Here is a 25,871-nt window from a genome sequence, read left to right on the forward strand (position 1 = left end):
AAAGCTTTATGACTAGATGAAAGCTAAGCCAAAATCAACCCGTAATTCAAGTAAACAGCTGCATCATTTCAAACTGCCCATCGCATTTGCTCTAGCCAGCACTGGTAATCAGTTAAAAACCAATCAGGCTGATGGAGACTCTCTTCTGTTATTTTCCTGTGACCAACATTGGGTATGATTACATAATAAAGACTGATAGGAAATTTCCAGTAAGTAATAATGTCAAACATTTGAACCTATTTGAAGAGAAAAATTTTTCTTATTTTATATAAAAAACAGTCTTCCTCAATGCAGAAAAAAAGACAAATCATTTACAATCTTAACTGCTAAATATGAATTGAAGCAGAACAATAACTATAAATAAATTTTCTAGAAAACTGAAAGATCTTTAAGTCAGTAATATAAAAATATATCTCTAATTGTGACTATTCACTTTTGGTAATGAATGAACAGTGTGCTTAAAGTATAAATAAATTGTTAGAAACATGGCATCTTTTATTCAAGCAGAATGTTCAATTAAGAAAATTTGTCCCTTCAAAAACCTGGGTTATGCAGTAAAAAGGGCATGCATGGTCTCTGGGGTATGAGAGTTGGTTTCTATATGAGCATGACAAATAGTGTGACCTTCAACCAAGTGTGAAGTAGACACTGATGACTGTCAACCAAACTCTGTGGCCGACATAAAAGTTCTTCATCCATATCCATTCTCTTCCTTCTAGCCATCTATTGGATAGGTTATATTTCCCAGTCTCCTCTGCAGTTAAATGGAACCATATGATAGTATTCTTACCAACAGAATGTGTGAACAGAAGAGATGTAAACCACTATCAGGCCAGGCCTATAAGAGAGCATGTCTGCCACTTCCACATGTTTTTCCCAGGATGTAACCACCCAAATCTCAATCACAAGCCCAAAGCAGGAAAGAGTTCAAAAAAATGGAAGGAACTTGGAACTCTGGATTACCACATGGAAGAAGCTGCCCACTGATCTGAAACATCTGTCCTGGACTAGTATGTGAGCAAGAAATAAACTTATATTATATGTGAGTTAATATTTTGTGAGACATTTATTACAGCAGTTTAGCCTACTTAACTATTGTCATCTCTCTGTGCCTCAGTTTCCTCACCTATTAAATGAAATAATCATCTACTTTAAAGACTGTTTTAAGAATAAAATGATGCCTATAAAGTGTCTAACAGTATCTGGCACATAATACTCAATAAATGGAATATATCATTTCTATGTTAGTAAGTTACATTAGAGATTTTCTTATTTTTATTTATCTGCAACCTAGGAAGACCAGGTTCTGTAGGCATAAAAAATAAAATAAATAAAATACATATCTGCATTTATAAAAATCTTACTTTAACTCTTTCTCCAACATTGCTATGTGATTTTCTGGCTGGATTGAGAGAAAGAAAACTAATTTTTTATAATACAGTTATAAATTAAACAAATGCTTGAAGAACTATTAAAGTAAACTAAGTGGAAAACAGAATGAAGGTTGACCAAAACAGAGGTGATTTTCCACTTAATTCTTATTTTTTAACCTCAAAAATGCCAAGATGCTCTATACTAATTTCTATTTTTGGTAAGACAATCTCAGTATTACCTTTCAATCCTTCGATAAAAGTATCCCAAACACAAGGGCTGTTAGCATAACTAAGCTTGATACTCTCTTTTGCTCTCCTCAAGTCCAGAAGAAAAAAGTACTTCTTTAGGAACTGACAAGCCAGAATTTCAGGAGAGCACTGTTGTGAAGTGTGGTCCACATGTCCATTTGTGCTTTTGATCTCAGAATTCAATACATTCAATTCCAAACATAATGTTGTCAATTCAGCGAGGTCCTTCTGGAGACTGTTTGCTATACTGCATGGAGGACATACTTGAAAAAGGTCATCCAAGGGCTCCCTCAGACTATTTACAGATTCACAAGATGTTTGATCAACAGTGTCTTCATTGCCTAAAGAGTCCTTTTTTTCTCTTTCATTATCTTCATCTAATATTCCCTTTTGTGACTCATCAAGCGATAGCACATCCTGGTTTGATGTCATGGATGAGTTGCCAGTATCTGAAATGCCTGAAAAGTCCTTCATGACAAATGTTTTTTCTAACTGTGAAAGCCACTCCTGCAAAACCATTCTCAGAGACTTGGGTTCAAATAAAACCAGTGGGTCCTGCAGCTTGGTCCTACATAAGACAGACAAGTATGAAATTTATATTTCATGTGTTTTAATTAAAACAAATTATTTCATGCTAAATAAACCTAATGAATACATTATACTTATCTGGAATAAATGTTACTTTGCAGGTCTTCAATAATTATCACAGCAAGATGATAATACAGAGAACATTATTAACTTTATACTAATTCTTGAATTTCAGTTCCAAATGAGACTACCTCTGCTCCACATTGTCTCAGGACCACTACTGATGATGTCAAAAAGTGATTCCCATTCACTATAAAACTTCCTCATTCATAAACACTCACACTGCTTCTACTGTTGCTATTTTAAGCTCTTGGAACTTATCTTCCTCTGAAGGTTGACTAGTTACTTCTTGTTTTCCCCTAGAAAAGTGAGAAAAGAGTTAGAGGGGATTAGAACTTCCTTAGACAAATATTTCTAAGTGCTTACTAAGTGGCAGGTACTGTACTTAATGTTATCTGAGATAAACTGTTGCGTATACAAAATGGTCCTGGCCTCAAGATGAGTAAGCTCAAGTCAGAAAGCAAGGCATACAAAAAACAAACTATAATATAAAAGAATAAAATGAATGCTAAAGAGTAGTACAAGCATTCTGCTCAGAAAGCACAGAAAAAGGAATAATTGACAAAAGCTTTCCTGAAGAGACGGTATTTGTGTTAGGAAAAATGGGGAGAAATACTGCAGATGTAAGAAACAACATAAAGAAAGGCAGACAGGACTGAAATTTACAGTGCTTAGAAGGATGTAGTTGAAAATGAGACTGGAAAGGTGGGCTAACATCAGTCTGAGAGCTGCCTTAAATGCCATAGCAATATCTGTACTTTTTTTCCTATGAACATGTAGATTCACCAAGTTATTTTAAGGGTAACACACTTTCCATTTCATCTTACTATCCCAATACTGTGGGCCTATGGATCTCTCTCTCTCTCTCTCTCTCTCTCTCAGTTCCTGAATGAGTGCTAAGCTTACTTGCCTCTAATGCTAAGATCCCCTCAACTATGAAATAAGGCAGAAACCAGATGGACAAGACACTTCCCACTGTGCCAGACCAAGGGCTCTACCACGACTCTACTGCATAAGAACTATACCATCAGCATATCATAAAAAGGTACAAGGTAAGACATCAACGCCAATGCTCTCATCTTACAGGCGAGAGAATATTAGTGACTTATCCAAAGTCACATGTTAGTCAGAAGCAGAGCCAGGACAAGGCCTAGATCCTTGGTCATCTGAATCGAATACTCTAATATCCCAGAAATTTGAAGAGATTTAGAGGAGAAGGAGTTTGTACAGGAGACAGATGGAAGAGGAGCTAACTTAAAACTGTCTCAACAAACTTTCTATGGGTAAATGTAATTTTCCAACACATAATCTGTGGTATTCACAATTTTTATGAGCTACACAATCAACAATGAACAGAGTCATACACGTGCCTTCTCCAACAGAACATAGTCTATGGCTTTCTTCAAATGGACAGCTGAGTCTTCTAGAATTTACAAAGACTTATATGCAAGGGCTTACTCAGTATCTTCCTCCTTTGGGCAGGTGACTGGACTCACATCTTCTTCACATGACTGCTCATCACCCTTGGGTTCTGGTCTCATTTTCAGATCAGGGCTCGTATGAAGGGTGCCAATCTTCTCAGTAGTTTTACGTACAAAGCTTGAAACACTGGGAGTCAAATAACAAAAACTAATATGAGAAATCTCATTACTGCCAAGAATGAAAAATTCAGTACTTGAGTTCTCTGTGTTCTTGTTAGTCCTAGCCAGGCAACTTGGCCTTAACAAAGAGAAAAACTCTATTTACAACACCGTCCCTAAACAACTACATATTTCGTATAAGGGCCACGTAAAATTTACAGTATAATAAGGATTCACTTCATTTACTAAACTGCCTTAATTCTGTGCTTAAAAAAAATAAAAAAAAAAAAAGGTCTTTAACTCCAGTTGTGTCTGCAATGTTTCTGTCAACTTAGGCAAAGGAGGCCATGTGATCACCTGGCCAGAGAATTAACAAAAAATTTCTTCATGAAACTCAGTTGCCAACTAGTCACAACATATCCTTCTTAATAAGCAAAATTTGTATCCAATAAGACTCAGATAAACAGTGAAGTAGCTATATAAAGTCTTCTCTCTGAAACTCAAAGGCCAATCCTAGTCCCATGGAGTACCTAGAAATACTTCTGAATTCTCCAACTCTGAGCCCAAACTGAGGATCAAGAAATGACTGATACATGGAAACTGCTGCTATCAGGGGTGAGAAAAAAATAAGATTTTAAACTTTTGCTCTGTCTGTGGGTTAAAAACCACATCTATAACAACTCAAATATCCAGCTACTCAAAGAAGGAAGCTGAATTCCCCAAGATGAAAATGAGAAGAGCTCCATGTTAACAGGGTGATATGAGAAATAACCTAGAGACTCTTTTTCTCATTTAAAATGTATTTCCATTCTCGGCACAAAAATACCTAAGGTGATAAATGAAGTAAAACCAGAAATGGGATTAAATGACAAGACTAATTAGTTTACCTTTCCTTGACAGCCTGAAGAGACACAAGAGGAGATGGAGAGCGAAATGATAATGGAATGCCAAAGGGGAGAAAAGTTTCATTCTTATCTGTCTCATACGTCACCGGAACACGAGAAACATTGTCTAATGAATGGAATTGGGAGAGGGGAAAAACAAAATCCAATCACATGAGAGTTTTTTAATCTTTAAAGAAATTCTGAAACAAATAAGCCAAAGAAAATGAAAAATTCAATACCAAAATCACAACTGACCCAGATACAAATGAGCGGAACACAAGTTCACAAGATGCACAAGATGGTCCACATATGAAACACTCAGGCAGGTACCTTCATTTTCCTACTAACCCTGAATCCCCATAAGTCAAAAAGGAAGTTTACAGTCTCTATTAAACTCTTCTCAACAGTTCAGTCACAGGAATGTTCGAACATCAAAAAGTGAAAGCACTGGCCCCCAAACTGTAGTAATTTTTCATTCCTGATGGAAAATAATTTGGTTAGTCAGAATAAAATTGTCCCACTCTTTTGGTTAATGACCTCGTTTCTTAACCTTTCCAGCATTTTGATGCATGATTAAAATTAGCTACTTTACCTATGTTAGCCTAAACATGAGGGTGATCAGATCTATAGGTCTGGATGGAAATTTTATCAACATAAAAATTATTAACACCTAATAGAAAACTCTATACACAAGATAATCTTGGCAAACAGAAGTCACAGAAAATAACTGCTTCACATCTGCAACCAACAAAAGACACACTCATTACCTTCATTTCCATGTGAGCTGAAACACTGATCTGGTTGGTCCTCTTCTTGTTGTGAGGTGAATTCTTTAAGTCTCTCATCTTCTGAGAGGGTCTGGCTGTGAAGGGAACAAGAGTCTTCATCTGACTGACTGCCTCTTCTACTACTAATGATACGATAAATACCAGAGTCCAAGATGCTGAAACTTTCCTGAAAAAATTTTTTAAAAACCAAATTAAAACTTCCCTTTATAACACTATATACCCTTTTAAGAGATAAACCAACAGTAAAAGTAGCAAGTCAATAACAACAATTATGACTTATCAGTACAAACTGGTGAGCAAGGTCTAGGGTCCTGGCAGCTGGGTCACTTTCACATGCTAGTGGCATCATACTACTATTTCTATAGCTTGTCTCCATAAAGCCTCCCAGTGAAAATGGGGATTAAAAGAGATAATCCTGAGCTATAAATTAGCATGAATATCTGAAATCACATAACAAGAGCAACTTAACTTGTGTTGAAGGCTATATGAGGTACATTTGCAAACAGAATATGACAATGACAAAACGAAATGTGACTTCAAGACACACCTAAATGGAGGCTTCAGAGAGCTGTCCAACAGCTGAAAGAAAGCCCCTTCTTGACACCTTTCCCATAAATCTACTATATGGTGAGGAAGATAAGTTTTGGGATCCTAGAGGCAAGTGAGTACAACTTAAGGTAGAAAAATCTTAATATGCAGTAAAACCCTTTTAAAATTGAGAATACCTACATGTGATGAAATGGAGCTTCTTCTACTACTGCAAGCTGAATCCAAAGGTTCAAATTTTAAGATCAATTCTTCCAGTTGAGAAATCAGATCACTAGAGGTTGTGATATCCAGCTGAGATTTCAAATGCTCCAATTTATCTACAGTCAAAGATTTTCTTCCCTAATAAAAGGATAAGTAGAAACCTAATAGAATAGCCTACTATTTATAACTAAATCTATATTCAAATGGTCAATATACTGAAAGAGGTCTAATAGAACATAAAACCCCAAAAGTGCTTTAAAAAGGCTTAACAAGCTAAGGAATGACTTAATGACAATTATCTTAGGAATTAAAAATTTAATTAAGAGTTACCATAAGCACAATAATCCCTCTTAAAACAAAGGCTGAAATTCATATAAATTTGTGGGCAAACTTGATATATTTTTTTAAATGAAAAGTATGCCCTTTTTCTTACTCTCCACCCATCCCTAGATTTATTTGTCATGCTTCCTTTGGGAATTTATTGTTGCTTTCTCTGTAGGTCATATAGAAAGGGCTAATAAAACCAAACAACTCTGTAGCACCATCTTACAAGTTAGAACTGTTTTAACAACCCAGATGAACCTGCAAGCCTCTCTGACTCACTTTGCCAGCAATGACAGAATTTTGGAAAAGACAGCAAGTGCAAGCAGCCAGATTCCACAGGCCTCTCCTTAGCAGGCGTTCCACACAGCGTTCCACAGATAAGAGGGAAAGATGTGATATTTTCCCATTTAGGTGCAAACAGAACAGCTCATTCTTGCAGACAGCTACATCCTGAATATCTACAAAAACCACAGGGATGAAAACAGGATGTTAACCAAATACTCATTTTCCATTTTTGCAAGGGCTGAAATTATTCTAACAAATTCACTTTTTATAAAGATTTGGCTTGACTGAATTTCATCTCTATTTTATACTTGCATTTCAATGAAAAAATCATATTTTAGACACTATTCTGAAAAGAACAATAATAAAAGATACAGAGAAAGAAACACATCTCTCATCTAAAATCCTATGTTTACAATGCTATTTTCTGTGAAAAGGAATTGGGACTTTAAAAGAGGGCATACTCTACATTAGAGGTCAGACTATAACATTTCTGAGAGTTTCAATCTGATGTCAATGAATAGATTTTAACATAATATGTAAACCAACAAACAATTCACGAAAAAACAGATCATGAAAAGATTTAAAGGTAGAACATGAAAGAACTTTTTTTTTAATGCCTACAGCACCTGGTATCCCTAGGTGGTCTCCCATCCAAGTACTAACCAGGCCCGATCCTGCTTAGCTTCCAAGATCAGACAAAACTGGGCACGTTCAGGGTGGCATGGCCGTAGACAAAAGAACTTTAAACACTAGTTTTGAAATCACTTATATGTGTGGACGCTAAAAAGCAGAACTTGTAGAAACAGAGTAGAATGGTGGTTTCCAAGGACTGGGGGTTTTAGGGGAACTGGGGAGCTGTTGGTCAAGGGCACACATGTACAGTTAGAAGAAGAGTAAGCTCTGGAGATGTAATGCACAGCATTGTGATTATAGTCAACAATACTTCAAAGTTGCTAAGAGACTACACCTTAAATATTCTCGCCATGGAAGCTGATAACCATACTGCAACACATAAATGCATCAAATCAACACATTATACAACCTTATACAACCTTAATATATTATACAATGTATATGTCAACTTTAAAAAGTTAAACGGAAAAAAAAGTTTTCATGGGACACCCTTAGGGTATTTAATTCACAAGAAAACAATGTTGATCAGATAATGGTTTCTTTCTTTTTATGTTTTTGCAATGTAGAAAATGACCCAAAAGTCAAAATACACTCTGAGAAGCAATGCTAAAAAAGATAGATTTCCTACAATCCTGGTTTTAATCAAAATACAGAGATTGATTTTCTCTGTCTTAGCCATATACAGTGACTATTGTTCCCACAAGCACTTTTTGAACTCCACACTACTGAGACACAAAATAGGAGGTTAAAGCAAGACTTCTAACAGGGGTAAAGGTTTAGGATAAATAAAGGGAAAAAATTAACATATTTGATCCTTAGCAGTGTTTACTAATATTTAAGAATAATAATTTTTTAAAGCCTGTATTTAAAAGTTTAAAAAGCATGAAAAACTAAGTAACTGAACACAAATTCACAAATGTATGCTTGTGAAGTACCTTACAATGGGAAACATCTATGATATTAATCTTTATAAGAAATGTCACCTCGTTCTATTTTTCCACTCCTTACACAAAAGAATCCTCCTACAATAATTAAATCTTTCACAAGTACAAGATTAAAAATTACAAAAGGAAGAAAAATATAATTACCTTTGACTTCACTCCAAAGAAGAACTTGAACATTCTGAGGAATGAAAATATAAATTCCTCTTTCTGTCCAAGTCAACACACAATGCTCACTGCAAGAGAAAATGAAAGAAGTCAAGAGAATTCTAGTTTGCTCAGATACGAAGTTTATGATATAAATCCCTTAATTCAGACCCTCACATTAACTATTAAAAGAAAATCAGTCTGTACAAAGAAAACACAACGATGACCCAACTAATCATGTCCTAACACCTCTTTTCTGACTATAACAACAGCCTACTAAAAAAAAAAATTATAATATGATGCCAAATTAGGAAAAATTCAGACATATACACTAAATACCTCCTAGAAAAAGAAAAGACTGGTATCTTACCTGATGTTTGCTAAAGCTCCTAAACTTCTCATATGTGGTATGACAGGGGTACATTTAAAGCAAATACTAAACCTAATACCTCATCACCTATCACTGCTTTAGTGAGCCATTTTTAGTGCTGGTATATTTTGACATCCTGACTTGTGTGGGAGCAATAAAAGGTTGAAAACACCTAGTCAACCAGGTTCTGGAAACTTTATTAAAGAGCTATATTATCTAACCTTGTAGCAATTCATCAAGATAAATGTTATTGCTATTTAATAATAACATATATATATTTGAAGCTCAGAGGCTATTTCTCATATCTCCTGTTAATATGGAGCTCTTCTCATTTCTATCTTGATGACAATGCATGGGAATAGTGTCTAATATAAAACCGCTGGAAGAGTCAGCAAAGGCTTCAAAGTGGCAATAATTATTGCTGATGCTGAGAAGTAGGCAGAGCCGGATCATGAAGAGCTTTGTTAACTATGGCAGGAACTGTAAAAGGAGTTTAAATAGCTTAACTCAAAGGAATAACTCTACCAGGAGAACCAAGCAGATGGTTGGTTCTCACCATTAGAAAACACACTCTTGGGTAAGGGACTTCCCCACATCCCACATATCACATCATAGTCCATAAATATTTATTAAGTGTCTATGCCAGGCACTGAAAATAAAATAGTGAACAAAACAGACATGGAGTCCTCACAGAGTTTGCTGTCTAGGAGTAAGATGAACATAAATATTGCATGAATATGTAATTATAAACTGTGATAAGGGCCATAAAGTTTTTAATATGCTTTATCTAATTATGGGTAAATAAATAGCTGTCTTTCTCCAGTAACTCAGGATACTTTATGGATTTACGAAAGTTATATTGTCTACAATTTACTTTTAAATACTTTAGTATAGGCAGTGTGACATATACATAAATTAGGAGCAATTAACATTTCAAGAGTTAAGTTAAAAAAAATCACATTCTAAGAGCAGTTAGTTAAGTTAGCCTTTGAAAAAATCCAATCAGGAGTCCACACTCCAGAGTATCCTATAATAACCTCTAAATAACATTCTCTGAATCTGCATTAGAGATCTTATGCATTAGCCTATGGGATATTAGAAATAATTTTCCATTGATGAACATAAGTAGAGTTCCAGACATAGACTGGCTGGAAATCATACACTGGCACCTCCATGTTTGCAGAACAAGGTGTAAGAACTGGCAAGCCTAGAAGCTGAAAGCCTTTAGTGGCACTCTGTGCTACCATTTAACAACAGGCTTTGCACCTGATAGAACTAGAAGGTAACTGAACCCTGATGTTAGAATGTGGCTAGCTGAAAAGACCTCAAACAGATCTTTCATGAAAGGTACTTGTCAGAGTACCTAAAGGACAGAGAACAGAAATTTCAACGAGCTTACAACAACAAGTTCTACAACTATTTTTCCACCTGCCTGCTAAGAAACATATATAAGTGCAGCAGACTTCAATCTGAGACTGGCTTTCACTGTAACATGCAACAGGTAGGGGAGATTATGAATGAACAAGTCCCTACAGCTCTTAGCTCGAATTGTCAAAAGTTCCCTGACAATTATAAACTGTCCAATAGGTCAGTTCAAAGCAGGAAAGGAAGCATATTTCTACGATCTTTTCATTCCTCTTCTACACAGAACACTTCACATAACACAGTCATTTCCTAATTTTCTAAAAATAATTTAGTACAAAAAAAATCTTAAAAAGCTAACTGCCCTTGAATAAAAAACAAAGAGAAAAAGTTAGGTGTTCATTTTTTCTTTTAAAGAATCAAAAGGAGAAACTTACCTAATATGCAAGAGTTTGGGGAAAGACAAAGACTGGGAGGATGTAACTGTATGATCATACTGCGGTTCAGATCTAGGGAGTAAATACGGTTGTTAATGACTTAATTACAACATAAAAGTATGCTTTTCCCTATATAGGAAAATAATTTTTGCCTCCAAAACAAACTCAGAGCCTAACTGCATCTGCCCTTATTCAATTTAAGTCATATGAAAGACAGTTGATCAGACTTTTTGGTTTCTCTGAATCTTTTAGTAAAATTCCTACTTCACTCTTAACAGGCATAATAAAATCTTTAACACATGTAGAATATCAGGGATTTCAATCCAATCCCTCCCTAAAGTTCTTCAAATACTCCTTTCCAGCTACATAAATCATTACCTTAGAGTAATCACAGGCAGAGGTGGTGATGAGAGGAGCTTCTTAAACTGATGTGTACTTATAACTTCTCCATCAAAGTTCACTTCCCACATCCTGGAGCCAGGGCGAGCACAATATATTAGGGGTTGCTGGCCCGCAGAACATCTCCCGGGGAAGAAACAAGCTCCATATTCTCCATCTCTTTCCTTGTTTCCAATTTTCCAAAATTTCTCTCTAATGCCCAAAAAGGAAGAGAAAGCATGTTTACCTATAAAAAAAAGTCAAAACTATGGCACTACAAATCAGCATGGCCATAATAACCTCACTCCTCATGTCCTCTCTCTCTATTCATATTAGCAATATGGTGGAAAGAACAACAAAATGGAAAGGTTAAAACAGGGTTCTAGCTCTAGCCATTAACTATTTCTGTGACAGGAAGCAAATCACTTCACATTAGTTTATTATCCACAGAATGAGAGGCTCAGAATTCATGTGAAGGTCTCTTTCAAATCTAAACAAAGAGTGCCACCAAACCATTTCACACATCCGTAAATCTTACTGATTGCTTTCCAAATCACCTTGTTCTTTGACCACTCCATGGAAGCTACTAACCTACCTCTCCAACCCTGTCTCCCAAGCCATTCCCCTGGCACAAACACCCAATAAGCTCTTCACTCTTTCCTCAAAATGCTAAGTCCTTCTGAAACTCTGTACTGTGGAATATTCTGTTCTCTTATGGTTACATAAGCTAGATAATAAAAGAGCTTAGCACATTTTCTGGGACCATGAAAGGTGATAATGATAAGGATGTCTCTTCCTGAAAACTCGTTTATGTATTCTTCATGACTTAGCTCTATCGTTCTTCCTCTGAGATTTCCCACTCCCATAAGCTGAATTACATGCTTCCTATGCTATGTTTTCATAGCACTTACATTACATATGGCAACTGTGTCTATCTGAAATGTAGATTATGATTTTCTTCAAGACAAAGGCCATTTCTTACTCCTCTTTGGTTGAATTCCCAGTATACAGCACAGCATCTGGCCCGCAAAAAGCACTCAATACATTGTAGTGCTCTATATACTCAAATGCTTTTAATGAAGAATGATCTAATATGCTCTCTAGTGTGAATTTACTACGTGACCTTAAATAATTCAATAGATAGATATCTCTGTACTTTTCTGCTTCGTGAATAAAATATAACATCAGCTTTACTATAAGAACATGGATGTGAAAGTGCTTTGAAATGTAGAATATCGGAAGTTCTGGTTTTATTACTTATGTTCCTCATTTGGAAAATAAAAGATATTTCTTGTTTATTTTATATCTTCTGTGGTGCTTAATACAGTGCTAAAGATCCAGATGAGTACAATACATGTTTGCTGAGTGAACAAATACAGTCAATGCTGTATGCTCATTAATCTTTTGTACATTTTCAAACAATATGTGACAGGCACAAAGGCTAAGTACTTCATATACATTATCTTTGTTAATCCTGCAAACTATCTCTACATTCTAGAAGGGGAAACTGACATTTAGCAATGTTTAAAAGTGGCAGAACCAGAACTTGAAATCATATTGTCAGATTCTATTAACCGATGTTCTCTCCACTGTATCATAGCTCTTTGTTTCTGTTTGTTCTATTTCCTCCTAAGATCCACCTTCATCATTAACAATACTGACAAAGTAGACAGTGGCTGGCAGGAGAACCAAATTCATATCTATTTCTTTGATTAGCAGGAATCTGTTTTAAAAAAATGCTGTTTGTTGGGAGGAACTATAGGTTGACACAAATAAAAAGTTTTTAAAATAAATGAATTTTATCCAGGTCCCCCAAAACAGAATTCTAGCTTACAGAAAATGAGCATTTCTAAAACATGTTATTTTAGCAGCAGGTTCTATATTATGCTCATAACCAACTCTAGCCACACCCCTGTGAAACGAGAAAATGATTAGCAACTCTACTGCACAAAGAAAAATAAACCTCCACTTATTTAGCTCTTAATTTTAAAAAGCCTTTCACATACACCACTTCACTAGATCTTCAAAACCACCCCAAGAGGGTGTTCATTCAGTTCAGTATTCTGCCCACTTGTTAGAATTCCAGCCAAATTTCTGAAGTGGGCCATTTGGTAAACTTGAAAACCTATAAATGAAAAATAGTTAAGAACTTTGTAAAACTAACAAATATTTTACCAAAATTTCAAGAGTGAAGTTAATGATGAAAGGTCTAATGTCAAAGGACATATTAGAGGTAACTGAGGTAACAGAAAGGGCACAAATCAAAACCGAAATGTCCTATCTTGCCTGCCTCTTCCTAGCTATGTGATGTCAGGCAAGCTTTATCACTCACTAGGCCTAGGCTTTCTAATCTATAAAAATGAAAGGGTGACACTAGATGATCTCCAGTTCTTGTTAAGTCTTAACTCAATTACTGATCTACAGTCTGAAAAAAGTCAGAAGCAAGTACATCATCTTTCCTAATTCCATATAAACTGACCATTTGCATCTCAAGCCTTTGGCTCTCTGCTGCCCAGCTAGTTTCTCTGAAACCAGACACCTGAGACCTGCTATAATTGGCATCCTTCGCACATGCCTTTCTCATCCCAAGAAAATAAAAACAAAGTACATCTTCTCTTCATCCCTGAAAGTTAGCATATATTCCTTCAAACTTTTTGGAATAAATATTCCTGCTTTCTAGAATAGCAGTTTTCAGAGATACAAGAACCCCTGGAAATAAAGACTTCCCAAGCCTGAATGGTTCTAAGGGAATCAATTTCCAATCTCTGATTTTCTATAAATGATCTGAGAACCTACCTACTTAATTAGGATGACATTTAAGGTTGTCACTCTCAGAGTGGTGCCAATTTACCAACTTATCTCCCACAACTCCCCTTCTCAAGCCAAACTGGCAGGTTCTAGAATAAACCTAATTCTTTCTCACTCCTCCCCTAAAGGGCTGTTCCTTCCTGCTAGAATAGAATACCCCCTACTACACCTCTTCTTCCAAATTTCACCTACCAAAAATCCTCATCAAAATTATTGAAACTGGCTAGTAGATTCACAGGGGTTCATTATATAACTCTCTCTTCTTTTATGTATGTTCAAAACGAATAAGGTAGCTGGAGGGGACGGGGGGCCCAGTGAAAATTTCTCTGCAGCGAGAAAGGCTGAAGAACTTAAGCGCAGCAATACCTAATATTCACTTCAAGCTGTTTCCTACTCTACTCTGGTATTTCACAGCTACCTCTAATACAATCCTCTGCCATTCACTAGACCTTTGGCTCCATCCTTGAAATTTCCGTGGAATATCTGTCCGCTTCATAAAGTTCTTAATTATCCTTTATCCAATTTTACCCTTTAGCAAAATTCCATTATACACAATAAATTTAAACAATAAATTCAATCAAGAAAAACTTCCTGATTCCCCATATTAAAAAGGCCTTTGTTTGGCCTTCCCTCATGACACTTAGACCATGTTTCACATAGAGTTAATTAAATATTTGTCTTAGTCACCCACTAGACTCTCAGCCTCCTTTATCTCTTCTCTACTCTCTAACATCAGCTTGCATACTGCTGGTTCCTTATTAACATCTGTATAATTGAATTGAGAGGTTTGGGCTAGGTGACTTCTATGTCTCTTCCAGTTCTAAAATTCTGTATATCCTATGACTCATGGTTGATCAATATACCTCTCAGTGTCACACAAGAAGGATCGAGTAAGCGAAGATATAAGTAGTCTTCCATCCAAATAATCTAACTGGACAACACAGGAGTCAACTGTTGTTATTGTCTGAACGGGAAACATCACAAAGGCAGCAGCTGCCTAAATGGGACATGACAAGGAAATGAAGTTTATCATTACATTTAGTATTACATTACTCTTTCTCTTTACCTTTGAATGAAAATATCTTGGATAACAACAAAAAAAATTTTAATGCCCAAAATTTAATTTGCCTGTCAGGATCTCAAAGCTATGTGAAGTAATTTGGTATACAACTGCGGAAGAGAATTCGTAAGGTTCTGTGATTATCTGGTGTTAGAGGTTGGAATGAAAAAGATGAAGCAAATTTTAGAATATATAAGGGAATTTTTCACGTGTAGCTAGTACTTCTCCCTTGGGAAAAAGACAGATTAGGGATATATTCTGTGTAGGGTTCCAATTGTATTTTGGATGAAATATGTAAGGAATTAAATAACTTTGATGAGTAATCATGACCAAACCAGAAGAATATTCTGACATGTTTATTAAAATAATGTAGTCAAATGGTAGTTAGATCTCCTCTTTTCTGCCAGGATCCTACAAGGAAATAAACCAATAAAAGTCCCCCACTTCTGATATAACAGCCTTGGAGAAAAGGAACAGTGTGGACCTGGCTTAATGAGAGACCAGAGCATTCTGTTAGGATAACCTGAGATTTGTGCCTTCTATCCCAACAGTAACTGTGGCAGGAAGCCTGGAGACCTGCCCAGCTGAGCATAATACAGGAGTTGCCTTTAAGATTCCATTCACAGTAAGTTGCACCCATCCTCAGAGAAAAAATACCTAGACCCTTGAGTTTCTTCTACCTTTGACAAGAAGAATAAGAGCCTGGGCAATTGGTGCCATTTCTATGTTGTGACATTTTATTCACACAACTAATAAACAGGCATCTTTTCTTTCTTAATAACCTAGTATTAAAGAATATTTAAGTGAGCCATACATTTAGAGCCATAATTCACATATTTAAGTGAATCATGGAGTACTACAATAGACAAAGTGTAAATGACTAAAGTTAGCTCATAGAAGCCTCCTGCCAACAGTATCAAGTTAAACCAGGCTATTATATGTACTACATACAAACAAGTCTCCTCGAAATTAATATCCTGGGCTCTAGATCAGTCCTCCAAGAAAAACAATGGATAAAATTATATCCTTCAATTTAAACTCTGTAAGACAACACCTTTTATCTCATCCACATACACAAAGAACTAGACTGGTTCTCACCTTTACTTGCTTAGAAGTGTTGAGTTTGATGGCAGAAACCTTCCCCATGTGATCACCTACAAAAACTCTAAGAATAGCTGTATCCCAACAGAGAGCTGTAATTTTTCGGCCTTTGTGCTCTGAAGACACATAAATTCGTTCTGGTTTCCCACGCCGCTCTTGATTTAATTCCCAAACAACAACAAGACCTTGACTGCAAGAATTGAGTCACAGAAGCAAATTTTTCACAATGGTGAAAAAGGTAGAATTGCATCACAATATCAACTATATTAAATATATATGAAAACTTGTTCTTCAGAAAAGAGGAAGTAGAAAGTAAAGGTATTAATTTCCTTGCATTAGTACACCAATCCAGTATAAGAGAACTTACATGTTCTAGATTATCTTTGCTGCCTTTCTCTTTGAAGGCCATTGAAATATTGTCACCTCATAAAAGCATTTTCCACAAATACTAGGGTGACCAACTATCCATTCTGGTTTGCTGGGGACTGAGAGAATTCCCAGGACACAGAACTTTCAGTGCTAAAACTGGGACGGTTCTAGGCAAACAGGGATGGTTAGTGACCCTAACAAAGGCACAGCTACGTATGTCAATTTAAAATACATTTGGAAAAGGTCAGATAATTTTAAAACAGTTTCTCACCTGGTAGCTACAGCAACATAATCATCATCATGTAAACAACAAGCAACCTGAGAAATTGCACCTTCCTAGAGCACAAAAAGAAAAATTTTAGGCAGCTTCTCAAAAGTTGTAATTTTTTTACTTTTAAATCTCATTTTATATTCTTCTTTTATTCCAAATAATTATTTATAATGAAGAAATATGCATTTATGAAAGATACTCTGAATGAGATATGGCAGGGCTACCTTTAATCTTACCCTGTGTGAAAGAAAAAGCCTGTGCTTCCAGCCTTCTTTTTGAATGATATTGAGACCTCCTCCCGAACTGCCCAAAGCCAACCATTTCCGAGATACAGCTATGCTTGTACACTAAAAACATGTAAAAAGACAAGCGTGAGACAGTCAATCAAATAGGCATTGAGGATCTGTGCACGGTTTCTTCCCCCTACCCAGTTGGACAACACATAATGGCACTCATACTCTCATTCCAATATAGTGAAAAATACAGAAGAAAGAACATTTTGACTTTAAATTTTTAATTGAATCTCTAAATAGCTGATAAGGCTCAATTGTATAAATGAGTAATTTTCCCTTGGCAAAAGCCAGTTATGAGACCATTCATCTTTTGTGTAATTTAGCTTGGTCATTCCGATGCTGACCACAATGATGAAAGATTAAGTAAGTCTCCAGGGGATAAAAAAACCACTTTAATCATTTGCTCATTTAAATCATTTCTAGTTTGTATAATTAGCATAAAACACCCACAGCTTTTAGACCAAGTAAGACCGCAGAGGACACAGATGAAGGCCACTATACTATTATGTCTCCCCACACCCTCAGCCTGCTGATTCCTCTCCTCACACGCAAGAGAAAGCAGTGAACATGCTGTGCCCAATACCTTGTGGCAAAATTGTTGGTTGGCTGACAGACATTCCCAACCATTTTCAACCTTGCTGTTTCCACCATGGAAGCTCGAAAACTTAAATATTCACTTATCCAGTTTCTCTTGCACCTATGGGTAGCCGTGTGACTGAAATCCAGAAACTCTGACTAAAAGCCAACATATGAATGATGGTAGAACAAGAACGATGGAGAGCCTGGGCCCCCAGGAATATTACTGGGCCACTGTACTAAACCCAGAAACACTACCCTCCATGCAGTTTATAAACACCTTCATTGCTTAAGCCATTATCGGTAAGGTACTCTGTAAACTGCAGTTAAAAAACGTCTTAACTAATATCAATCGTCATAATTGTAACTCATATTACTTTGCCTATTACTTCCTAGTCTCACTTGTTCAGAGACTAGAACGGTGCTTTGGGTTGGGAGCGAAAATCTAAGAATGAAATTATTTTGAAATTGATTATGAGACTTGTTCTTTACCATGTCATTCCTGAGTTTATCAAAGGAACTCAGAATTTGAGGGAAACATATACCTCTTCCCGCAGAGCTAATAACTTTTGCTCTATTCCCTAAAAAGGAGGGTACACCAAATTCCTTGTTTTGGAATGAGCATAATATAACAGCAGTGGTTCAAGCTGCTCAAAATGCAACAGGTATACTCATTTACACTACTTTATTTTCAATCAAATATATTACTTTCTGAGAGAAGATAGCAAGATTACTGAGAGGGGGGAAAAAAACCCAGCAATCAATATCATGGTTTCCAAGAATGGAAAAGAACTCAAATGATAGCTCAAAAAGTAAATCAAGAAAGAGCTATGAACATGGTATTTCCATATAAGGCATTTGTAGCACAGGTAAGAATACCCAAGATTCCATAAAACATAACAAACTAAACGGCAGGGGGCACAATGTAATGAAGAGCACACAAATATATGAATATGAAAATGAAATTGATACAAGGATCAAGAAATTCACCTTTAGACGACTGGAGTCCAGCCTCAGGGCTGAAAGTAATGGATCCAGAGTCTCAAACTCTGCAAGAACATGGCTGTAGGGCTCCTGTATCATTGGCACAAAAGTCATTTAGCCAGAAAGTTGGAACTGTGTTTAATGATAGGCATAGTATTCCTGAATAAAACCTGCAAAAAAATAATTTAAGAAGTTCACCACTAATTCGGCATGCATTTAATAAATATGTGGAGAACATAAAGAAACAAGAAAAAGGCACAAGGATCCCTACTCTGGAGGTGCTCAGCATCTAGGTGGAAAGAAAACATACATAGGTAAATTATATGCAACTGTCAGCTTGTACTGCATCAATCCCTGACTCTAAACCTCCCAGAAAAATCAAGTCTAGATTCTCAAGATCCTCTGTAATCATATCCCAGTCTATTTGTTTAACAGTGTAAGTAGAATGGACACTGTAGGATTTAAGAAGAAAACTGGTCAAACTTTTCTATGGTAAAATAGCAATCCCAAAATAGCATCAGATGTGTTTTTAAAGTTGCTGTGTCACACTTCTGACTCAACAGAGCCAAGAGGTCAACTAAAATCCAAATAAATTTTCACAAAACTGAATATAATCTTCCTAGCCAGTACCTAGATACAGTAGAACTGAGCTCAAAATGAAAGCTGCTATTAACTAAACATGACAAGGGATACAAAATTACCTACAAATGCAAAAGCGCACAAACAAGAACAGCAGAAAGTTGAAAATTGTTAAAGTTGAATTATATGTATGTACATGAAGGTTCATTGTATTATCCAGTCTACTTCTGTTTAAAATGTCCCATAACAAGATTTTCTTCAGTATGTACTTTAAAAAAAGCAGTGTACAAATCTTCAAGAGCTGCCCTCCTTACATAATCTATGATCTCATCTCTATTTCTCCATCCTCATCTCCCACCTTTTCCTCTCTCCCATTCTCCAACTATATTTAGCCATCTCTTGTTCCTCTTTCTTTCTATAAACTTTCTGTGCCTCCATGATTTAATATATGGTGTTTCTTGAATCTTCCTCCATCTAACAAAACCCTATCTTCCTGCAAATCTAAGTTTAAATATTACTTCTGTTAAGTATGTCAAACCTCCAGTCTAGCAAAACAACGAAGCGAAGAGAAGGTGGCTATAAATGCTTACCAAAGTCAATGAAACAAATTCTTGAGGGGTTGGCTTGCCCAAAGTCGGAGCTCTTAAAAGGTATAGCAGAGACTAGAATCCACTTCTCCTGAGTCCAAATCTAATCATCTTTCCATTTGCCCAAATTACTTGATGGCAACATAATCGAGTAGTAGGATCAAGAAAAGGTTTTCTCATCACCCTAGTACTGTATACTCACTTTACTAATGGACCAGTGTATGCTGCTCACGCCAAACGCAAATCACAACATTCTCTTTTCCCCACTAGGTGCATGGAAGGAAGAGGCAAGAAAAAGCAGCAAAAACTAAAGTTATGCGAAGGGGAAGTAGGAGATGCCCCCGTTTCCATAATTGGATCCTTCTACCCAAAAAGTTATAATCAGAGAACTCTCCACCTCAGAGAAATGGCGACTCATTCATGCATTCGACATGTCTTGTACGCATCGCTGGAGACACTCCCTGCCTACAAGAATCTCCCTGCCCAGCGGAACTACTAACTTTTTAACAGCTAAACTTTAATACTGCATTCAGATTGCTTGAGGAGAGGAGCCTCAGGAATCAACTTATCAAAGCCAACTAACAGACCAGCAGCCAATAGGTCTCAACCCTGTCCTAACCATCTCCAGGTCAGTAGTCCTCAGTTTTCTATGAGTCAGGCCGTCTCTCCCGGCTCAGCACCGGTACACTCACCCAGCGCTGGAGCTGCAACCGGAGCTTGTCTCCCCTCTCGCTCCTCCTCTCCTTGGCTTACGTCATCCCGGAGCGCCGGGGTCGCCAGGACAGCACTGTTAACGGTACTTCCTCGTCACGTGACAGGTTACGCCCCAGCTTGCGGGTGGCCCCTCCCCCTCAGGCCGCGGTCGCAATTACGCTCTCCGCGGCCTGTAGTCAGTAGGCAGCTGCCGGCCTAAGACACAGCTCAAGCTGCGACCCGAGGCTCTCTAGGCCAAAGGAGTGCGCCATCCAGGATACCGGCACCTTTCATCACTTGAAGCCGGCGAGAGAAAATGAAACAAGCGGGAACCGGCGCGGGAGGGAGGGAACCAGCGGAAGGTGTCATGGCGGCCACGCTCTGGGGTCACGTGTCCTGCAGGCCCGCCTTGGTGCTTCCGGTCACGTGCCCTCAGAGTCCTCGCAGCCAGCGATGGAGGCGAGACCCCCTAGTAAGAGAGGCGGTGGCGGCGGCGGCGGCTACTGGGTTTCAGCCTCGTCCCTGAAGCGTCTCTAAGAAGCGCAGCGGAACTCAACCCTACCCAGCCCACTTACTTACTCCCTTCCCAGGGCTGTAGCTCCCACCTGGTAAGTTTAAACTGAAAAATGGGGATGAGTGGGTGGGCGAATTGCTGACAGGCCCGGGGGGCCGCAGGACGGCGCGGATTCTGCCCCTTTTTCATGTGTCCCTGTCGTCCCCACAACTCCCAAGCCTGCCTTATGGGTAGCCCGTTATTATCCTGAAACGGTGAAGACATATACCATAATTTATTTTCCTGTAAGAAGCCTACTCTACTGAGAACAGAGACTGAAAGATTTACCCAAAGCCGAGATCAGACTTGGCTCTTGAGAATGAAGGACGTGGAGGCCTCTGCCTAGGAGCCCTTCCCGTTAGGAAATGTGCTGTTGAGTCTTTGGGTTTTTGTAAGAGAAAAGCTTTCACCTCACTGGCCACACACCTTTTGCTTCACCTGTCAATCCTTCTGTTCTTAAAACCTTAACACGTGTGCCAGTTCACACACATACCCTCCCCCAGTTTTGGTCTATGCCGAATGCAATCATCTTAAAAATAGACCACCGACACATGGAAATATGTAACTATTTTGTAAATTCCCAATGATCTCAGAGGCTAAATTGAATAAGGAGGTGTATCTAATCGACTTAAACGCCCGTTTTAGGGTCTGTAAAATGAGAGAGGGGAGAGAAATAAAAACCTTTTGCCTTTTAGCAGACCCAATTTTTAAACATACAAAAACTAAATACTTTGAAATATATCTTGCAGTAAGTATTGACTCCATAAAGAAATGGAATAATTCCCGTGAATTCTTACCAGGGATCTCAATATGTAAAGCAAAGTCAAAACTAGGACAAATGAGATGGAAAGGTCACAACAGAAGGAGAGAGAACCTCTAGTAAGGGCCTATGGCTTACAGAAGAACTGGGCTCTAGGGAGAACTTTGTACCTTTTAGCAGACCTAAATCCTTCATTTGGAAGGGAGGGGCAGAATTTGGGGCCATTAAACCTGTTCTCTCACTTAGCTAACATCTAGCAGTGCAGCAGATTGATGGGTTTGAGTCTGTCCTAGATAATATGAAATATATATGGTAGTGCAGCAGATTGATGGGTTTGAGTCTGTCCTAGGTAATATGAAATACATATGGTAAAAAAAATAATCCATGCAAATGCAGAGATGGCTCTTTAAAAATACTAGGAAGATGAGTGCATAGAGAGAAATCAGTTAAAAGTAATGAACCAAATGATCAGCTCCAGTCAATCAAGACTGCTTCCTATATGTACTACTGCTCTCAAGACATATCTTCTTGCTGGTCTGTCTGTCCACCTTTTAGCCCTGTTTTTCTGTGCTGCTGGTTTTTTCCTCCTACCAGAAGAACATAATCTAGTGTATCTTGAGCTTTGCTAGCAGTTTGACCACTATTTTATGTACCTCATGGACACTGGTGCAAGAGGTGTGTGTCAGCGCCCTTCCTCCTGTCTTCTCTGCCCGCATTTTGGCAGTGTTAAGCATCCAGTAGTCCCTCCTTTTCCCATTTTGATTACCAACTGATTGCTCTTCTTTCAATTTCGGTGTTGTACTCTTGTCAGCATGCAGTATTTATTAGTGAATGTGAGCATGTATTTCCCTCTATCTTGCATCTCAGTTGCATTTTCTTCCTCTTTCCTCACCCTGCACTGCTGTAAGATGAAACAGTGTTTGGTCTTGAAATTGCTACATCAGTTATTCTCCCTTAATATTTTCCTTGTGTGTGTAACTATCCTTAAAACAGTACATTTTGGTCTCTTTTACATACTTCCAAGGTCTTATTCCCTGTAATGCTGAATTGTTAAAAAGTTTTTTGATTGCCTAATGGCAAGTAGCATTCCAAATCTCCATTTTGTATGCTGACAGATACAGCCACTCTTCTTTTAGAGAGCGATAAAGAGTTTATTTTTCACTTGTTGCCCTTTTTTTTTTTTCTTTGACCCATTTAGCTCTGCACGTTGGAAAACGGGATATAGGTAATGGAAATGCAGAACTGCTATAATTTAAAGATTTTTGTCTGCATAGTTTCAAATTCTTCTTATCCCTGTTTCCTTAGAAACCAATTATTGGTGTCTATGAGGAACGGTACTCTGATCTGTGAGTAGAGAGCTATAGTGCTTCCCAGATTTTAGCTGCAGATGTATATGCAAAAGTTTCTTGTGTCTTACCAAGATTATATTCTTTTAACAACAAAGATCTTAAGTAGATATCATAGATATTTATTGGCCTCTTCCTACATGCAAAAATATGCTGCTGGGTGCTGTATTGCAATGAACACAATATATATAGCCTCTGTCCTTTATTAAGCTTGCAATCTGTCAGGGGAGATAGACATTAAAAGAATTACTTTAAAAATTAAAGTCTATTCTATTAATCTAATTTATGGTCCACTTTACACTTTCTCAGTCTTATCTTTTCTTCCTTACCTTCCATATCAGAAAAGTTTTCTGTTCTTTTCCAGTTGTGATAAGTGCTAGAAAGAGAAAAATAGGAGACCTTGCCTAGTAACTTTGAAACTTAGAGCAGACCAAAAAAATGAGAAGTTAGTTTATGGGGAGGAGAATATGCAAAAGACTCAGAACAAGGCATGTACATTTAGCTTCAGTCAAATGAATTTTTAACTGCAAATGAATTAATGCCTTTACTGGAAGATCTTGCTATTTAAAGAAGTCTTGTGGCAAATCATTTTGTAAGGTCAATCTTTTAAGGAAAGCCAGATCTTCATCAAGCCAACTTCTTTAAATGTAACTACACCAGTATTTTTCATAAACGAAATATTCTGTGGATCTTAGAGGTCAATGGGGAAGAAGTTCTTGCTACTCAACCAACCATCTTCAAGAAATATCTAGAAATCAGAAGTTATTGTAGGATAGCCCCACTGGATCTATTAAACTTCCTAAAACTGGTCCTAATACAATTAACAGAGGTGCTACAGATGACCAGGGAAATTTGCCAAGCAAGTTAGCTGTGAGTTGATTGGTCATGCTCTACGTTCAATAACTTATCTCTGATTAATTTTCGAAGTTTCCCCACAAATGGGTTTTAATACTAGTGGTTTTACATGCTGTACATAGGAGGCTTTGTTTTTCCCAGTTGATTTAAAGTAGCTGACTAATAAAGTCAGTTCTATCAATCTGCTTTATGCTCTACAGTTTCTCTGTCCTCACTTTTTTTCTTTCTTTTCATATCAGAAATGTTTTCTGTTCTTTTCCAAAACTAACTTTTTATTTGTACCTGTAAGCCCAGTAAATTAGGGACTTGCTCTGTCAGCTCTCCTTGCTCACTGCTTTTCCTCCATACATGAATATACTTAAAATTATTCTGTAGTTATCCGCTTACCCTCCCTTTCCATCTTTCTTGGATTTTGATTCATGTTTCCTAAAATGTGGTTTATGTGCTATGCAGTGTAATTTTACATAGTATGAACAGTTTTTTTAAATTTTGATATTTATGTTTATTATAATGAATATTAGAAAATTAATATTATTTTACGGTTCCATAAATACACATTCCTTTATTAATTACAGTTTTAAAACTAAGTAAAAAATCAATGATATACTCATACAACAGAAATTGAAAATAAATAGTTTTAATTCTTACCTAAACTGACACCCCTAATACTTTCCCATGTTACCTTTTAAACATGGTTTGATAGGGAATAAACTTTTTGGAAAGACATTTTTAATAACTGCTTTTTTCATTACAAAATACATGTCTATTGTAGATGATCCAGAAAACAAAAAGAACATTCAAATCATCTGTAATCCTATCGCTATAGGTAACCACCAGTTATAGATATTTTCAAAACAGCTCAGTGCAACTCCAAGATCAGACTGACCCAGATTCAAACCCAGTTCTGCGACTTCTTGATGCATTGGGAAAACATCTTGATTTCTTAGACCCAGTTTTCTTTATCTACAGAATGTAACTAATTATAGAACCTACCCCAGGATTCTTAACTGGGAACTGATTGGGATAATGCCCATAAAGAACTTAGCCTAATACCTGGCACATATTATTAAGAATTCAATAAATTTTAGGTAGAGTTTTTAAATTTTAAGAGTGTGGAATCAAAATTCATCCTTTTTTGGCTAAGACAGTGATTTTCAAACTTTTTAAAGGGCAATAATCTAAACCTTAAGAGGCATCAAATTAAAAGATAGTATTATATATTAAGAATTTTAATTTTTTATATATGATATATAGATATCAAAACTATGGAGATTATAAAACAGCATGAAGTATTTTCAATGGAAAGTGAAAAACAAGATAATTAACTTGGATGTGCTTCAGGATTACATTTCTAAGGTGGGTACAGATAAGCACAATTTAAAATAAGAAAATTGATGTTAGGGTTATGGGATTATGGGTTTTTTTGTTTCTGTTTTGTTTTTGTTTTTGTTTTTTTAGGCAAGGCAACCCTTGGTTGACTTCACAGATTTCAAAGACCTTCTCAGTTTACAATCCCTTACTTTTATTTTTTACGCCTGCAGCACCTGGTGGTCTTAGGTTGTCTCCCATCCAAGTACTAACCAGGCCCGACCCTGCTTAGCTTCTGCGATCAGACAGGATTGGGCTTGTTCAGGGTGGCATGGCCGTAGACTATGGAATTTTTTAAATCCTATTTATTACTGAGCTTTTTAGGCTCCATCCCAGCAATTACAAATGCCCACATAATATAAACTCAGCAACATCTCACACTTACGTCCAGAACTTTAAAACCCGTTTTTCCTTCTTATTTATTTCTGTAAATAACACCACTATACTTGTGGCAGTAAGTGAGGTATGAGCAAGCAGCTGTGACACCTCCTTCAGTACTTATAACATCTATTCATCCTG

General features: G+C 37.0%; 2 protein-coding genes and 1 pseudogene across 4 annotated transcripts in view; 1 reads left to right on the top strand and 2 right to left on the bottom strand.

Annotated features, from left to right (window-relative positions):
* HPS5 (HPS5 biogenesis of lysosomal organelles complex 2 subunit 2) overlaps positions 1-20,773 on the bottom strand; it is a 31,159-nt gene extending 10,386 nt beyond the window's left edge. The window contains exons 1-16 of one of the 2 annotated variants that reach the window (XM_039865286.1): positions 20,470-20,773; positions 18,618-18,781; positions 16,995-17,105; positions 16,759-16,823; positions 16,116-16,308; positions 14,821-14,954; positions 11,150-11,362; positions 10,772-10,843; positions 8,603-8,691; positions 6,876-7,054; positions 6,252-6,410; positions 5,502-5,688; positions 4,738-4,861; positions 3,729-3,878; positions 2,492-2,569; positions 1,613-2,190 (exon numbers count right to left, since the gene is read on the bottom strand). In XM_039865286.1, the coding sequence (XP_039721220.1) occupies positions 1,613-2,190; positions 2,492-2,569; positions 3,729-3,878; positions 4,738-4,861; positions 5,502-5,688; positions 6,252-6,410; positions 6,876-7,054; positions 8,603-8,691; positions 10,772-10,843; positions 11,150-11,362; positions 14,821-14,954; positions 16,116-16,308; positions 16,759-16,823; positions 16,995-17,105; positions 18,618-18,725 (2,440 nt within the window). In that variant the 5' untranslated portion in view covers positions 18,726-18,781; positions 20,470-20,773. The other variant, XM_039865294.1, reaches the window with a different exon arrangement.
* On the bottom strand, positions 7,496-7,614 carry LOC120609606 (uncharacterized; annotated as a pseudogene).
* A 121-nt stretch (positions 20,774-20,894) lies between the features above and the next one.
* The window catches only part of GTF2H1 (general transcription factor IIH subunit 1), a 31,789-nt gene continuing 26,812 nt past the window's right edge, over positions 20,895-25,871 (top strand). The window contains exons 1-2 of one of the 2 annotated variants that reach the window (XM_039865305.1): positions 20,915-21,078; positions 25,239-25,340. In XM_039865305.1, coding sequence (XP_039721239.1) covers positions 25,269-25,340 — 72 coding nt within the window. In that variant the 5' untranslated portion in view covers positions 20,915-21,078; positions 25,239-25,268. Of the gene's footprint in view, positions 21,079-25,238; positions 25,341-25,871 lie in introns of both variants that reach the window. The other variant, XM_039865312.1, reaches the window with a different exon arrangement.

Source organism: Pteropus medius, unplaced genomic scaffold, assembly GCF_902729225.1.
Source record: "Pteropus medius unplaced genomic scaffold, Ma_sr-lr_union100, whole genome shotgun sequence".
NCBI lineage: Eukaryota > Metazoa > Chordata > Mammalia > Chiroptera > Pteropodidae > Pteropus > Pteropus medius.